The sequence below is a fragment of the Arachis duranensis genome, chromosome 5, assembly GCF_000817695.3.
Source record: "Arachis duranensis cultivar V14167 chromosome 5, aradu.V14167.gnm2.J7QH, whole genome shotgun sequence".
Lineage (NCBI taxonomy): Eukaryota > Viridiplantae > Streptophyta > Magnoliopsida > Fabales > Fabaceae > Arachis > Arachis duranensis.
In genome coordinates, this window is record NC_029776.3 from 831,703 (window position 1) to 850,383 (window position 18,681).

Below are 18,681 nucleotides of genomic sequence, written 5' to 3' on the forward strand. Positions count from 1 at the left end.
TTTTCTTTTTAACAACTTGCCACTTTACCATTAAATCCTATTTGAATCGTTTTGGCTCCAGTAAATCTACAATGCACCAACCAATTTTGGTTGGTCAAATGGTCAGCTCACTCGTCTATTTAAGCAAGTGTCGAGAGTTCGAATCCCGTCTTGTGCATGCAGCAACTCATCAGATTCGCGACGGATTATTCCTTAACAACAAAAAATATCTACAATGCACCTCAATTATAAATCCTATTTGTCATTTATTAATGTTTGCTACTGCCCATTCCTCACCCTCACTAAACACGTTTTCCCTCTCAAGTGCACAAAGAAATAACACATTAATATTTATATTAATATTTCCATCAACTAGGTTCCTGGTCATCATAACATTATGAAGCACACACGTTCATTTATGTCTCTCACATCATAATATTTTCTAAACAAACAAATACATAGAACCTTTGTGAACCACGATGCCTTTTACAATCATTCCAATACGCATCTACTAATGATCTAATTATATTTTTTTTAATACTAAAAGAAATTATATACAAATATGAAAAATTTAAAAGCAACATATTAGTGTTTTTAAAATGAATTGTAATTTTCAAAAAGATATTTCTCACAGTATAGGTTCTACATATCTCAAAGATAAGATATCTATATAATGTTTATTAGTATAAAATATCTCTCACCTCTTATGCTATTAAAAAAGAGTTAGACTTATTCAATTTCTAACATGTAATGTGTATCACATAGGAAAATATTTTTCCTTTCATAATATCTGATGTCTAACAGACGAGGACGAAGAACTAATCTGTTGTGAATTCAAATTTTAAAATTCGAAATTATAGTAATTATTTAAAGAAGATTATTTTGATAAAGATATTAAAATTATTTTTTTAAAAATATTTATATGTGTCATGATATTATTTGACATATTTATTAAATTGGTTAATAATTTATTTTTTAATAAACCAGAACAAAATTGATTTATTATAGCAATAATAATAAATCCAATTGTCTGCACCATAATTATTAGACCCGATTTAATCTGATCGATTTATACAATCTAAATCGAATTATGTCTAAATTTTTTTATAAAAAGACAAATATATTCCGATTCTTGTTTTAGAAAAAACAAAAAAAAATCATAATCCAGTAGGTTATATAAATTAGTCGGTTCGACTGGACCGAATAACAATTAAATTTATTGTTATTATTATAAAAAAATCAGTTTTATTTTAGTTTGTTAAGAAATTCAAAAATAACTGGTTCATTAATACGTCAAATAATAATACGACACATAAGTGCCTTTATAAAAAGACGTTTTACGCATCTTTATAAAAACATCCTCCTTATTTAAATAGACAGATGAGTTGACTACTCAACTAACCTAAGTTAGTCTTAGAAAAATAATTAATTAAACAAGAAACTAAAATGTACAATTCCCAAAGTTTATTTTCACCTTTGTTATTATTTCGGGTCAAGGCCCATGGGATGTCACCAAGTTTTCAAGCCCAGTGTTATGAATAATGTAAAATTACAATCAGAAGCCTCTGCTGTTCTGAACAAAAGAATATGATCCAAAAAGAAGAGACAAAAAAGAAGAAGAACATCCAGTTGTAAAACCGAAAAACAAAAGCCAATTTAGATTTCTCACACGCTCGCTGAAATTTTTAATGTAATAAGCAATCTTTATGAGTTTGATTCCATAAAACAAAGCACTACTCATATATTTTGTTCCAAATTTTGATATCAAATTTCTGACTTAGGAGATAAATAATACACATAATGTAACACACGCTTGCAGCCTTGACAAAGAAGCACAGAACCATAACAAAAGTGTTTTTGGCAGTTATGTCCCCTCTGTCAAGCCCCTAAAAGGTGGAAATTTTGTAGTAATAACTAATAACCAACCAACACATTATGTATGGCACACACCATAATTTTGGGATCAAAAGGCTGATCCTAAAATTATTGTCATAACACTTTGTCCCAAAGAGTTAAAAGAAATGGGGAACAAAGAATAATTCAATTTAAGTGGTGTATAATTATATATATAACAATATGCTTGTGACTAAGTTACAACGGCATAAATGCAAATTACAATTTACGACAAATTTTAAGCAATAGAGATTATGAGGCATATAGACTTTGTTGCTTTTCACATGCCTCTGCTTCATTATTTTTTTTTTTTTTTTCATTATTTTTTTTTTTTGGTTTCCCTAATTGGCCATCACTTTTTTGAGGTTAGAGAAAGGGTAGCCCAGATGTCTCTACTACAAAAGTTGCAGGCCCAACCTTCTATATTTTGGGCTGTAGATAGGTACCTTGAAATATAGGTAAAGAGGAGAGAGCCCAAGATCCAGGCCCAGATAGAATTTTAAGTGTTTATAGTCCATATATATGTGTTGGGGTGTGCCAAAAAAAAAAAATTAAGCTATTTTATTTTGATTATTAAACTTATTTGGAGAATAATTCTCTACTTTAAATCTATTTATTCAAAAAAGCATAGTAAATTCACTATGATAATTCAGTGATGAATGGTTTAAATTCTAGATTCAAACCTCATCTTTATGTCAAATTGTTTTACTCTTTTTCCTTTTTAATTTAAAAGAAAAACTAAAATTATGTATGGATGCCACTTGAGTTTTGCAAATTGAGGAGGTGACTGCATTCTAGCTGGGTATTATTTGCAAATTGCAAGCAACTGTCTCTGACGTTGACCTCCCAAGTTACTCATCACTATCGTTAATTACTGATATTTAATTTGCACAAAATGTACAAATCACATATAAAGTGTAGTTTAACTTTAGCGGCAGAGATTATTCAAAGCAATTAATAATTCAGTTAAATTATTCAACGCGTCGAGTGTAAAATGTCTGTAACTCTGGATTGAACTTAATTTTTGTGTCTATTATAACTAATTTGAATTAGAATTAGTAGTATTTTTCCAAATGGGTGATGTGACCATACAACTCACATATATATTATGATAGCATGCGTTGTATTTTATGGTAATCATATGGTTGCCCGGTTGGTTAAATGCTATAAATGAGAGTAGTAATTCTTTATTCTTAACAATAGGACCGGAGATTTCTTAGTTCATCATGCTATTGCTCTAGGTTTACATACAACTACATTGATCTTAGTAAAAGGTGCTTTGGATGCACGTGGTTCCAAGTTAATGCCAGATAAAAAAGATTTTGGTTATAGTTTTCCTTGCGATGGTCCGGGACGAGGTGGTACTTGTGATATTTCGGCTTGGGACGCATTTTATTTGGCAGTTTTCTGGATGTTAAATACGATTGGCTGGGTTACTTTTTACTGGCATTGGAAACACATTACACTATGGCAGGGTAATATCTCACAGTTTAATGAATCTTCTACCTATTTGATGGGATGGTTAAGAGATTATCTATGGTTAAACTCTTCACAACTTATCAATGGATATAACCCCTTTGGTATGAATAGTTTATCCGTCTGGGCATGGATGTTCTTATTTGGACATCTTGTTTGGGCTACTGGATTTATGTTCTTAATCTCCTGGCGCGGATATTGGCAGGAATTGATTGAAACTTTAGCATGGGCTCATGAATGCACACCTTTGACTAATTTGATTCGCTGGAGAGATAAACCAGTGGCTCTTTCCATTGTGCAAGCGAGATTGGTTGATATATATATTTATACACAAATATATAATAATAAATTTTAATGATTAATTTTGGTATACGTAATATTTTTTTATTTTATAGTAAGTACGCAATGAGACTAAGTAACATTGTAATATAAGCATTTATGCAGGGCAGAGCCAGGTGGTAGGAAAGGGGGGCGATAACTCCTCCTAATTTTAATTTTTTACATGTAAACACTATAATAATATAAACTATTTTTTAGGATTATTATGTGTCAAAAAAATTAAAATTCGTCAAAAAAATAAATTTTGACACTATTTTAATTGTAAAAATATGTTAATAAAAATTTTGTCAAAAATAGTATTTTTGACATATAATTAATTGTAAAAAAAGTTTAAATCTTGTTTTGATAAATATTGACCATCAAAAATAATTTGTTAGAAAAATTTGAGAATATATTTTTTGTGATACTTATTAATCGTAAAAAATACTATTTATTTTGACACTTATTGACTATAAAAAATTCTCAACAAAAATTTTTAACAAAAAATGAGAAGAGATCTTGAAACTGAATAATAAACTGAGATTTTGAAGATGAAGAATGAGTAATATGATCCTAAATTGAGAGTAGTGTGATGCCAAAATTGGCGGAACTCAAGAAGAAAAATAATAATGGAGTAAGTTGAAAATAAATAAGTGTCAAAATTGAGGAGTAATTTTCTACAATCAAATTATTCATTAAAAAAACATAAAAAAAATTTGATATTTGTGATATTTGTCAAAAATATATATTAATTTTTATACTTAACTATGCCTGTTAAAAAAATCATGTTAAAATAACTCTTTTTTTTATAGTGAAATTATATGTAAATTTCAGTTTAGCATTTCTCTTAAAATTTTATTTTAGTCTTGGTTTATTCTATAAATATTTTTGGTCCTCCTCTAATATTTTATCTAGTTCCGTGCCCGTATTTCTGTGGTTCTGGCTGCCAATATAGATGAAAAAGTGTCTAATCTATCTCTTCATTTTTTTTATTTCAATTTTCTAATCTTTTAATTTATTACTTACCATTATGCAATCTAACAACCAAGTTGATTTTTTCCCCTCCTTTTAAAGCTAAATAATTAGCAGCCAAATTGATGCATCATTGTTGAAGCCTGAAGGAACAATTCATCAGGAACGAATAATATAATGGTTCGTCAAAGGAATACAAATTGATATACGTGATTATTTATTATCATACACGGTGGCAGCCTAGCATGTTTATCTTTTATCTTTTTTTTCATTTTTTTTAGTGGAATGGAATTAATAAAAGAGAAATACTAAAGAACAACACTTTTTATTAATATTAGTTAACACTTTAAGTCAATATTTTATTAATTTAATATTTAATATTTAAAATTAATTAAATATTAATTAAAAATAATAGATTTTATTAATCATATAATATTACTCAAATAATTAAGCATTATTATTAGCTCATAGTGGCATAGTGCTATAATATAAAAATATGAGAAGATTAATAATAACTTGTGTGTATTCCTACCCTATCTGATCTGCTTCCAAACGTGTCTGACATATTCTCCTGTTGCGGAATATAAGGTGAAGATATATATAGAATCTTATCAATTAATTTTGTAAAATATGATCTTATATCATATAAAATTTATATGGGATTAAAAAATTATATATATAAGGGAAAAATATGTAGTATGAAATTATAATTTGTAAGATCAAGTGGGATAAAAATTAAGAGGATTTATTATTTTCCACGAATCTTACTCAACAATATTAATTGCCATCCATAAAAATACTAATTACTCATCAATAGTAGTATTCATTTCCTCTGGCCCTTTTATTTTACTTTACTTTTTTGTTAGGAGATTTTAAATTCAGTTATATCTTAAAATAATAAAATATATTTTTATAGGATATTTTTCACATATAAATATTTTTTTTATATAAATCTTTATAAGTTATTTATATTCACACATTTTGTACCGTTATTGCACGTTCTTCTTTTTCGTTATTCTTCTTCTTCATTATCGTCGTCATCAACACCACCTCTTCCTCCTCCTCCTCTTCCTCCTTATTTTTCATTGGAATTTCTTCTCCTCGTTTTTTTTTTCTTTTTCCTCCATCACCAGTTATCTCGTTGTTAAAGATAATGAATAATTTAAGTTCAGATTGTCAATTGAATCAGAACGAAATTGATTATTGTTTTAAATCCAATCAAGTGGCTGAGGTGTGGTTCAATTCAGAAGAAAAAGATGTAGCATTAGAGAAAATATTTTTTTATATTTGTAGTAAATTTGGGTATAACACAAAGATATTTAGGTATATTTTTATTCTGATAAGTTCTGCATAATTCAAAACTCTTCCTTTTCCTCCTTCTCATCTTATGGTGTTTTTTTCTTATTCATCTTTTTTTTTACCTTCTCAAGTTTTTTCTTATTTTACTCTCTTAATAAGAATAAAAACAAAAAAAAGAAAAAAATACATAATGCTGTAAAATTACTTGAAAGATGATGAATGTACATTTATTTAACTAAAAGAAAAAATATAAGGAATAAAAAGAAGAAAAAAATGCAGCATTAGAGGAAACTTTTTTCTGTATTTGTAGTAAATTTGGGTGTAATACGATGATATTTGGGTGTAACACGAAGATATTTGGATGTATTTTTATTCTGATAAGTTTTGCATAATTCAAAACTCTTCCTCTTCCCCCTTCTCATCTTTTGCCGCTTCTTCTTCTTCATCTTCTTATTTCATATTCTCATAATTCTTTTTGGGAGGAAAAATCAAACAAAAAAAGAAAAAATACATAATGTTGCAAAATCAATAAAAAACGAAGGAAGGAAAAAATATAGCAACAACAACAGTAGTAAAAAACGACGATGAATATGAGATACGTGAAGAAAAAAGAAGAGAAACGCAAAGAAAAAAAAGAAGAAAAAAGAAGATGAGGAGGAAGAGGAACGCAAAGCACGCTATAAAAATCATTGAGTAGCGTGTGTATTGACACGTTCATATGAGTGACCGTTTTTTTTATTGGGTTTGACTCAATTTATATGACTTATAAACCAAAATAACTTATATGTGTGGCATTTCTCACTTTTATAATATATTAAAAGAATAAGTTATAAGTTACAAGTGAAAAATTAATAAATACCAACCTTCATTTAATTCTCTTTATATATATGGTGAATATGTCATAAATTGAACAATGAACAAGTAGTCTAGTTTACAACAAAATTATTGAATAATTTGTCAGAAGAAATACTTAAATTAAACCCTAAGTTAAACTTAATTCATTAGTTTAAAAATTCATCAAATTTTCACATTTTTTCTTTCCAAATCTTGGGGAGTGCCTAAGGCCATTAAGTAAAGAATTTGTTCGTTGATAATCTTAAAGGAAAGTAGACGGAGAATTGAGACCGTAGATCAGAGAAGAACAAGAGTAGTTACTATGGTGCATCACATGATGTTGGTAGTATCAATACCTCTCTAGTGGTCCTTATCTAAGATTGTAATGTGTGTGTCACACTCACACACAAGCCATACTTCATAAAGATTATAACCATATTATAGATTAATTAAATTTAATTAAAAAATAATAAATTTAATAAAATTATAAACACCATGAAATAATTAAACCTATATTATAAGTATCTATCATTAAGTGCCCTAGATGGGGTTCAATTAAATGATATCAACTCTAAAAAAATTATGCATCTTTCTTCATAACGGAGAGAGGGAAATTACTCAATTCTTTTCCATTCATAGAAGGTAATTGTCATATACCCATTTAGTGTTGAGACTTAATTAATTAACAATACACGCAAAAACCTAACTCCTTGAATATTTTTTCTTTTCCATATCAAAAGAGAGAAAGGTATCCTCCAATTTCCAACCATCAGGAACCTTCCTAAACTTCAGTTCAGTTTATAATTTTCCCTCAAATAATTTTAGGACACTTGTTAAAATTATTACGGTAACATACTAAAATAAAATTAAGAAATTTTAAATTAAATGTCCTTCACACATAGAGCTAGAAGAGTCAAATTGAGTCGAAGTAGAACTTAAATTTCACTCACCAAAATTATCGAGCAGTTCATGAGTTAATAAATTAAGTTTATCCAAATTTAAATAAATTTAACTCATTTAATTTATAAATTTAATTTCAGGTTCAAGTTTTAACTTATCAACTTACAAATTTAACTTATTAAATTATTAACGAATCGAGATCGAATTGATTTATAAATTGACTTAATCCACTTTTAATCCTAGCTACCTATAATATTTCAAACTAAATAGTCTTTATTAATTAGTGAAAAGATAATACTTTCATAGTAAGGATGTATTTGATAATTTAAAAGAGTTGATGTTTAAAAATCACATATGAGTCAATTTTATTTTTGAATGATTCATCGATTTAAATTAATTTTTAAAAGATACTAACATGAATCAAATTAGATGTTAACAACACAAATTTTACCTCACACATGAGTAGTTAATAATGAGACGTCCATAGGAGGTTAAAATTTTTTTTTTACCATAGAAATGAACATTTGGAGGTGATTCATCAATCAAATTGGATTGAATAAATTGTAAGACCAGATTATAATTTTGTGGACTTAATTCACCCTTAAAAAAACTTAAAAAGTAAAAGCAAATTTAGTAATTAAAAAAACAACGCCCTTTTTGGTCTATATTCATAGTTCATTTGTTATAAAAAAAATCATTTCACATTATTATTTGTGTCGTAAATAAAAAATAAAAAATAAATATATGTAGAGATGTAAAATGGGTAAAAGGTAGAATTTGGATCTAATTCTTATTCTACCTACGGGTTGAAATTTTTATATAAACTCAATTCTACCTTATTTGCAGATTAAAAATATCTCAATTCTAATCTTACCCATTCTTAATTCGCGGGTATTCGACTCTATTCGCAGATTACCAAAAAAATGCAATATTATTATATAATTTGATTACAATTTAAAATAAAACAGACTTTTATATAAAAAAAATATATTAAATTATTAATTAATGATATTTTCTTAGTGGCTAAGACTCTTTTGCATTTAGTAAGAGTTCTTTGATTCAACGACTACTTGAAACATATTTTTATATAAGTATATAACAAATATATATATAAAGTGCGAATTGGTCAAGTAGGGTTCAGGCTCAACCCACACCCTATCCAACTTGCACGAAAACTCTACCTGCTGTGAATCGAATTGACAACCCTACTTGACCAAGATGGATCGGGTTGGATACCCACATATAAGATGCATGTTGCCACTCCTAACCAAATGTGTCCCCGTTTTTTCTCTATTTACTTAACCTACCTTAATTTAATTAATAATTTCTATTTACGTTAAATTAACATAAAAAAATCACAATCACAAATTTCATTACCCTATTTTAATAAATAATTTGATAATAAAATACATAACAAAATTCTAAACTAAAAAAAATATGAAACACTAAAAATTTCAAATCAAACCCTAACCACAAATTTTATTACCTTAATTTAATCAATAATTTAGTAAAATTTCTAACAAAATCTTAAAGTCACAAAAAAAATTGAAAATCAGTAAAAAAAAAATTATATCAAATCCTAATCACAAATTTCATTACAGTAACTTAATAAATAATTTCATAAATTATTTAACAAAAAAATTTAAACTCACATAAAAATCTTTAAAAAAATAAAAAATATGTCAAAATTACCTCTGATGGTGGTTGCAAAATGTTGGAAACGTGGTAGTTCCAGGATTGACGGCGACACTAACATGGTGGCCACGAAGAATAGTAGCGGCGTTCCCCTTCTTTCCTGCGGTGATCGACAGCTCCAGCAGCGACAACGTCCAGCGACGGTGGCACCACAGGCATTGGCAAGTGGCAGCAATGCCGCCAGCACCTCATCCGACGAGAGAATGGGAGAGAGGAGAGAGAGCCAGAGAGGAGAGAGAGAGAAAAGAGAGAGAGAATTCGGACAAGTGAAGAAGAAGCGTTGCGCGTTTGAATTTAGCCCCAATTTTATTGTTGAATTTACCGTCAGATTAATCTGCAATAAACTGATCATTGTGACTAAAACACAACGTTTCACTAAAGAATCCGATGGTAAATCTGACGGTTGTGAATGCTCCAAAATTTGTCCCTTTTCCCTCCAAATATCACTGTCGACGTCACCATCGGAACCTCAGTTCTGATGGTAATATTTTAGGGTAATGAATTTTTTGCCATATCCGACAGTATATCCGCCGATAAATTCAACGTTAATGTCTGACAATAAATCTAATAGTATTCAACTTTTTTTGTAATATTAACCGTTAATTTTAATTATAAAAATATATATAATATATATCATTAAAATTAATAATAAAATTTATTAAAATATCGGCATATTAATATACTTACAAATTTTTCCTAATTATAATCTTCATTTTTTTTTATCTAATTTTACTCTTCTCTAAACAAATTTCTTTTCCCCTCACCTCTACTTGTCACTCCAATAGATCAAGTTCTTGCTAAAAGAGGAATTAAAGACTCCACAAATATCTTGTTGGAATTATTATAAGAAATGTCTTATATTCATTTTTTGTTTCGATCATCTGCAAAACTCTCAACTCTAAAAAAGAGATTAAGTCAGCACTCATTATATACAAGACTACAAATAAAAAAATTACAATAGCTCAAACCGAAAAAAATAATTAAATCTGAGACTAACACACCCAAATATAATAGTATAACATCACAAATAACATAAAAGTAAATACTCTTTAGTCTTTACCAAATATAACTAATGTCTGGTGTCTTTATAATTCACTAACACGAAGATAGAATAGCACTCCAAATAAGATTCTAACACGACTCCATGTGAAAGATACTAAAAGACTTATATCAAACTTTTTTTCTATTAAATTTTTTTCTTTTAATTTGTATGGTTGTGTTGCTCTCTTTCTTCTTTTTCTTCTTATAGTTATACCCGTATTCTCTATCTCATATTTTCTTTTAGGTACTGCCTAATATATTTCATTAGAACTTCATCACTCTACAAGTCAGATTAAATTATAATCCGATTAATACTTAAAAGATTATATCTTTAAAAACGTTTTTTTCATACACCACCATTTTTTATTTTTAATTTTTCTTATCAAAATGGCACCATTTTCAAATTATTTATCGAGATGTCATCGTTTTGTTACAATGACACATTTTTTTCGCATATTTTATGTAAAAAGTACTAATGAAAGGCACTTTTATATTTAGATTATTTTTTTGTTACTTACAGTATCTTTTGTCTTAATAAGTTATTAACTAATTTATTGTGGATTAGAATTTCATTGATAATGAATTACTATATGCACAAGACATGTTTTAAATTTTCAATACCTATTTAAATGAACTAATAAACTAATTAATTATTAGACTAATCCAAATTAATTTTTTACATTGAACTTATTCACAATAAAAAATACTACATACTTTAGCATTTTTGTATAATGCTAAATACTGTAAAAAAACTCTGATACCATGTCATGAAACCACTCATTCCAAAAGTTTAAGTTGATGGGAGAAGACAACATTAATAGTTATATCTCTAACACTCTTAAAACGAGTGTTAGAAATATAACTATTAGTGTTATCTTCTTTTATCAGTTTAAACTTTTGTAACGAGTGATTTCATAACAAACACTTTAGCATTTTAGAATATGACGAGACACTTTCTGAATGACACTTTCCTTTAATTTAAAAGGCATAAAACTAGTAAAATAAATGCTCTTAAAATTCTGTTTAGCAAAATGCAATAAATTAGGTCATCCGAAAGATGGAGGAAGCAACACATCCACTAGTCATGACTAGTGTGTTTATGTGGATTTCAAAACACAAACTATATATATCACATCAAATAAAAAAGGGGATCTAATCCACCAAGTTTGGAACTCCCTTGGCACCACCCCACCACATATCCCTCGTTTCATTTCAATAATATATTTATTTCTCCAAGAAGATACCATCTATATATAAAATATATATATATGGATATGTATAATAGACAGATAAGAGTAGCACCTCCCCCAAATGGAACAAATAGTGACCATACCGGCCCCAATCCAATGCAAATTAAATCAATGGGAAACATATATAAGTCTCTATTTGACTCATCAACGTCACGAGAATGGTGCAACACAACACTGTAATGTGAAAAGAAACAAAGCCTCTACCACATATTCCCTCCCCTGGTTTTAATCTCCTCTCATTAACCCCGTTTTCCTAACCTCCACTTTCTTACCTTTTTCCATTTTCATTATAAAAGTTCATTATTACTATATCTTATCTTTAATTCAAATTTATAAAAGAAGAGGACTATTATTTAATGTGAACATTAATTTTTGGTGAATATATATGAAGCTGATGATCATAGCTTTGGGACACAAACAATAATTCAATAATTATCACTTTATGTTTCTTGAAAATTACTACTACTACTATATAACGCAAACCCAAGTGTGAACAAGGAAATTCTTGGTGAAAGGGTGTAAAAGAGAGAAGAAATTATTAACTTTAATTTTGACATGCATAGTGATCTCCGCTAGATAGGCCCCCTTAAACACTTTTTGACTTCAAGCTGCAGTTTTGTTTTAAATATACTAAATATAGGTTTTCATCATCATGTGATTTGTGGTGAAGTATTATTCATTTATTCTCATTCTTTCCCTGCTAAGTACTTATTCCTATTTTACTGTATGAGAAAGTTTAGGGCAGTATTTTTATTAAATTTTGGTTAGTATTTAATTAATAAAAAAAGTGAATAATTTTATATTATTGGATAAAATTTTATACTATTAAAAATATTATTGATAATTAATTAATTATTATAAATCACAAAATTTACTAGTTTTCTAGCACTTCTCTTATCATATTTTTCAATCTTTAATTAGCTATTTTAACACAACAACTTTGAACATTTTATTGTTAATTTAATAAATCTACAATTATTACAAAAAGTTTACCATTTTGATTACTAATTTATGAAATAATCTCTTAGAAATAAATAGAAGATATACACTAAGAAAAAAATAAAATAATAATCATCATAAGACTTATAGGATTTTTGTAGATGCAACCACCTCTTAAGTTAATGTGTCATGTTCGAACTTATTACTTTTATTTACACTAAAATAGAGTTTATTATTCATTATTGTTATTATCCTTGTATTCTTAATATATTCCTCAATCATTAACTGCTTATTTTAACCAAATAAAAATTATTTCTATTTTTTTAACTCGACAAATCTACAAATATTATAAGAAATTCACAATTATGATAAGTAATTTGTGAAATAAATTACTAAGAATAAGAATAGAAGATATATATTAGGGGAGAAAACAAATACATTGCTAGTTGATTGTATGGTTTGAAAGTTTTAAGTTTGTTATTTTTGTCATTTGATTGTTTGTATGATTTGAAAAAGATCTTTTTTAGAAATTAAATTATATACATATATATTATTGAAAAAGATGTAATTCTTTCGTTGTTGCCACTATTATTTCTTTTAAATGATATTTTTATTAATTTTTTAAACTTTTAAATTAAAATAAGTTAATTATCCCAAGTTTTATATATCTTAAAATTTAAACTATATTTTTATGGATATCGCTGATTTAGTGGTTAGTTTTTTAGTTTATAACAAATACTAACAATTCTGTGTACTTTTGTTAACATATATCTTTAGCACATAATAAGATTATTATTAATAATTTTTTTTAAATATTTTATTTATTTTCTTTATCTATTCTCATTTAATTTATTTAAATACATTAATTATTTATTTAATTTAATTGAAATAAATATCACATTATTTAATATTTTATTTGATTATATTAATTATAACTAATCAATTACATTAATTATTTAATTTGACTGAAATGAATGATTTTCATTTTATATTCAAAAAATACTTAATAAATAATAATAATAATATCAAAATAGGTAACAAATTAATATATTAATGTAAAATTTGAGAAGTAGATATGAAATCTGATCCAATTTATGTAATTTGTAAAAAAGAGGATTCGATTTAATCTAAATTAGTGTGATTTTGATGCATTTTCTACTTTGGATTGGTGGATAATAGCTTTATGTGGATTAGTTTCTATTTGAACACTCCTACTTATAAATAATGATAAATTTTATATTTAACTTTATTTTTATGTGTTTAATTATTTAAATTTAAATTCTTAACATGTACTCTATATACATTTTTTTGATTTGTTGGTAATATAAAAAATATTTGGATAATAAACATAAAGGATGATTTTATTAATCACAATAATATAAATTTTTTAATTATTGATCATTTTAAATTAATTGGATTTTAACATTATTATATATTATGTGTAGAATTAACTATGTATAATAATAAGATTAAGTAGTTATACTTATTTTAAATTTTATAATTTTGTAACAAAATTCTAAAAAATTACCTTGTTATGCGTTAGTAACCGAAGTAGATAATTCTTTATTATTTAAAAGAATAACAATAGGAGAATTAAACTTTGAAAAAAATTAGTTAAAATAAATAACCTTAATTACATTGATCTTTTTAACACATTTGAAAAGATAAAATATACATTTAATAAAGTTATTACGGTTGTGTATTGTAGAGAAGGAATTTTGACTTTTTTTTCTTTTTTTATGGCCATGGACATGACAATGACATTTTTTTGGAGTTTAATTTCTGTTGAAATTCACTGAATGGTTAAAATGTACTAAATTTTAATTTAAGTGACATTGTATTTTTATGTTTTTAAATAGAAGAATGAGATACACTTAAAGTTCAAAATATTACCAAATAAAATGAAAGATTTTATATTTGAGATCTAACTCAATTACCCAAATTAATGGTAGTAAAAATCAAACTTAAAATTTGAAAAAAAAAAGACTCCATGATCAATAAATACTGTTATAAAACACTTGATAAATGTTTGAGTAATATCTTAATTTTTTTTATACATACAAAAATTTGTTTTTTAAACAAATAATTGTACTAAATGGCTAAATCGATTTTGATTTTTGAATAATTAACATTACTTTTGTTTTATTATAACAAAAGATTTTTTTGTAGAAAAGATCTATATCAATAATTATTATTTTACATGTAGACAAGATATTATGCATTAAAATGTGCATTTATCTTATCTTTATTATTAGTTTTGGCAAGTGTTTAAACTAATAAAAAAATATAAAACTCTTTATAGGTATAAATACAATTACTTCAACTCAAAACTAGATAAAATCAGTAAATTTTAACGAATAACAACGTTGACCATATTATTTTAATTCTAAAAATGAATATGATACTATAATATAAAATAATTTTAGGTAAATTATAAATAAGATAATTAATCTAATGATAAATCTTATCTCATATTAAATTGTATTTATTATTCAAATTGATTTTAATATAAAAATAAGAGAATTTAAAAATTTTACTCATAAATTATAAAAAAATTATAAATTTAACTACTAATATTTTAAAAAAATTAAAAAAATATTATATATATTTATATATTACCTTATATAAGGTGCGGATACATATATTAGTAATTTTTTTAAAATAAGGTGTAATATATGAAATGATTTTGTCTACTACTAATGTCTTATCGGACATTCTATGACTGATGTACCGGATTATTTTTAGATATATAGATGTATATATTTTATAAAGTAGATAGTTAAAATCGTTTACGAAATATTATTTATTTTTTAAGTTGGTTTTCGAAATTTTTTAATTAAATTTATTTTTTAAAAATTTTAAATTAATCACATTGATTTTTTTTTATGTGTTAAAATTTACTGATATTTTATATTAGTAATACAACAGTACATACATAAGATTTTTAATTAATTGCTAAAATTATTAGTTTATAAAATTAGATTAAATTAAAATCTAATTAAGAGAGGATCTTAAATATTGTAATCTCTCAATTTAGGATTAATTTGATATAATTTTATAAACTTATTATATTAACTTCTAATTAAGACTATCAAATATATGTTGTGATGTCACTTAATGAACCATATCAATAAATTTCAATGCTATTAATAATAGAAATAACAGAAAAATTAATATAAGTAATTAAAAAAAAACAAATTTTATTAAAAAATTCAAAATCAATTTAAAAAGCAAGTAATTTTTCAAAAGCTAATTTAACCATTTACTCGTATCTTATACGTACCAAAAATATAGCGTTAACCATGTAAGCCATTAGGGATATCAACAGATAGGGCGGGGACGGGGATGTCTCTCTGCTCTCCGTCTCCGTTTCCATTTTTTGTCGTAGAAAAATACTGTTCTCCATCTCCATTCTCCACAGAGTCCTATTTTTTGCGGGACCCCATTTCCCATATATTTAATAATTCTGACTAATTATTAATTTCCATAAGAATAGAATTGAAAGTATCCATCATATACAAAAACAGCAAGATTTTATACAAAAAAATCTAAACAACATGATGATGACTTCTTTCAAAATGACGCAGTGGAGGACGCCACGGCGAACCGGAGCACAGAGTAGTGGACGAGGTGGGGGACATGGCGACGAACCAGAATACAGAACAGTGGACGAGGTGGGAGACACGGCAGCAGAGAGGAGAATGGGCACGGCGACAGAGTTGTGAAAAGGAACGCTGCGAATATAGAGAATGACGCGGTGAGGGTGATAGAACGGTGAGGAGTGACAATGCAGTGAGGCGGGAGAGTGACGAGGGGGTGGCTGCAGAGAGGTTGGATAAAGTATGGACGACGCTAGAAATCTATAAATTAAAGAAGGGTTATGTAAATAAGGATTAGAAATTTTGGATCTATATATATATATATGTGTGTGTTTGTATTTTGAAGATTAACAGAAATGAGGCAAAAAATTTTGTTCAAATCTCTGCGTTTGTCTCAGCAGAATTTTATCTTCTATCTTTATTTTTATGAGAAAAATTTTCCACACTTAAATCTCTATTTAGAATAGTTTCCACAAAAATTTTGCCATTCTTATGAACTATTTTCATAATCTAAAAGTATTGAGTTTGATTTTTCTCAATTCTATGTTTTAAAATTATTTTTAAAAGCTTGGAGATATACACTTTAACTTACTAAACGTATAAGTTCTCGTGCATCAAATCGAATTTAATAACTATTGTGAATCAGCTATATAAATAAATATTCAGTCAGTTTTCTCTCTCTTCTCTCTCTCTACCTCTGTTTGATTGCTAGATTCACAAAAGGTTATATTTAAGTTTTGTATTGGCTGAATATTAACTAAAATAAAATTGTTTCTTTAGTTGGATTGTACATGAGAGTATAATAAATACTTGGACATTATAAATCCGTTCTAAAATAAACCCTAAATTATTTTATGCTCAGCTTGCAGGGAATAATGACCACTTGAATTGACTATTTACCATAACTAAGATTCTTGTTCAAGAAAATCTTGTAGTATGTCAGCTTGCTGAATTATTATTTATGCCTTGGCTTGTTTGTCAAAATTGGTTGCCCCAGTTCAACGCCCCACTATGTATATGGTCGAGGTGACAAAATTTTGTAAAATTATATTTGTATCCTTTTATTTTAAATAAACTAAGTAATAAGTATTGAGGTAATATCCTAAATCGTTTTTGAAATTCTCAATTCACTTCGATTGAGTCTTTTATTTTTTAAAATAATCAAATATATTATTTATTTTAAAAAAATATAAGTCTTTATTAATCCAAATATCATGAATCATTTTAACGTTATTAATATGTGTAATTAAATACTAATTTGACAATTTATTACAAATTGATATAGATAAATAATAAATTTAATTTAAATTAGTATTTTAAATTTTTTTAAAACATTCAAATTCGTTCGTATATAATTATAAAATTCTAACTTTCAATTATTCATCTTCATTTTTTGTTCTTCTCTCCTTTTTTAGATCTCCCAAATTTGAACCTGCTCTTCTTCTGCCACTCGTAAACCTCTTCTCCCCTTTAAGTCTCTTCTCCTTTTTTTCCGCTTCCACTCTCCTTCTCCTTCTCCTTCTCCTTCTTCCTCTTCCTTCCTTCTTCTGACCTCTCCCTCGCGAACCTCGCCTCGCCTTCATACTCCTCCTCCGTCACCTTGTCTTCGAACTCCTGCGCCACCGACTGTCCAGTGTCGCATTTCTTGATGAGTCTCTTCTTGGACTTCGACTTAGATGAATCGTTATCGTAGACCGGACCCTGCAAACACTTGCGTCGTCACTAATCACCACTGTCCCCCTCGTTCTCGTAATCATCGAAGAGCGCATTGTCGTGGTGGGGTTTGAGATCGGATTGAATGTCGTCGTAATCTATCAAGAATTTTTCGTCCTCATCGCGGTACATGAAAAAGCGAATTTTTTCCTTTTCGCTCTCAATTGGATCGAAGAGGAAGAAAATTTTTTCAGAAGGCTCACCATTACCTCTAGGAGCTAGCTGAAGAAAGAATGCACTAAATAATGGCGTGACTTCGAATTCATTTACGATACTTTTTTTGAGAGGAAAATTAGTTGCGTCATTAACGTCAAATTAGAGAATGATTTTGGGAGTGAAACTGTTGGCACTAACAGAACCACTGGAAATAGACTTGAAAACGGGTTCGGTATGAATTGGGGAGAAGTGAAGGGCGACAAAAAGAAAAAAGAGGAAGCGATCGAAATGAGAGAGTGAGAAGTAGGAAAAGAGATGAATGATGAAGATGAGAAGAATGACAACATAAAATAAAGGAAGAAGAACAAATAATGAAGATGAAAATTTGAGAGTTAGAATTTTTATAATTGTGTATAAATCAATTTAAATATTTTAAACAAATTTGGAGTACTAATTTAAATTAAATTCATTATTTCTCTACATCAATTTACAGCAAATTATCAAATTAGCACTTAACTACATACATTAATAATATTAAAACAGCTGATAATATTTGAATTAATAAAAACTTATGTTTTTTAAAATAAAAAATATATTTAATAATTTTAAAAAATAAA

The 18,681-nt window shown here is 27.0% G+C and overlaps 1 protein-coding gene across 1 annotated transcript; it reads left to right on the forward strand.

Annotated features, from left to right (window-relative positions):
- The first annotated feature begins 3,078 nt into the window (after positions 1-3,078).
- Positions 3,079-16,321, forward strand: LOC127747782 (photosystem I P700 chlorophyll a apoprotein A2-like). The gene is made up of 2 exons (XM_052262442.1): positions 3,079-3,658; positions 16,184-16,321. The coding sequence occupies exons 1-2, from the start codon at positions 3,176-3,178 to the stop codon at positions 16,319-16,321; spliced, it is 621 nt and encodes a 206-aa protein (XP_052118402.1). The 5' UTR covers positions 3,079-3,175.
- Positions 16,322-18,681: the final 2,360 nt, after the last annotated feature.

What these genes read in the sequence shown, in the direction of transcription:
- LOC127747782 (XM_052262442.1), top strand. Translation starts at nt 3,176, where the DNA reads ATGCCAGATAAAAAAGATTTTGGTTATAGTTTTCCTTGCGATGGTCCG. An exon ending in CCATTGTGCAAGCGAGATTG is followed by an intron (nt 3,659 to 16,183) that starts GTTGATATATAT and finishes AAAATGACGCAG; the next exon opens with TGGAGGACGCCACGGCGAAC.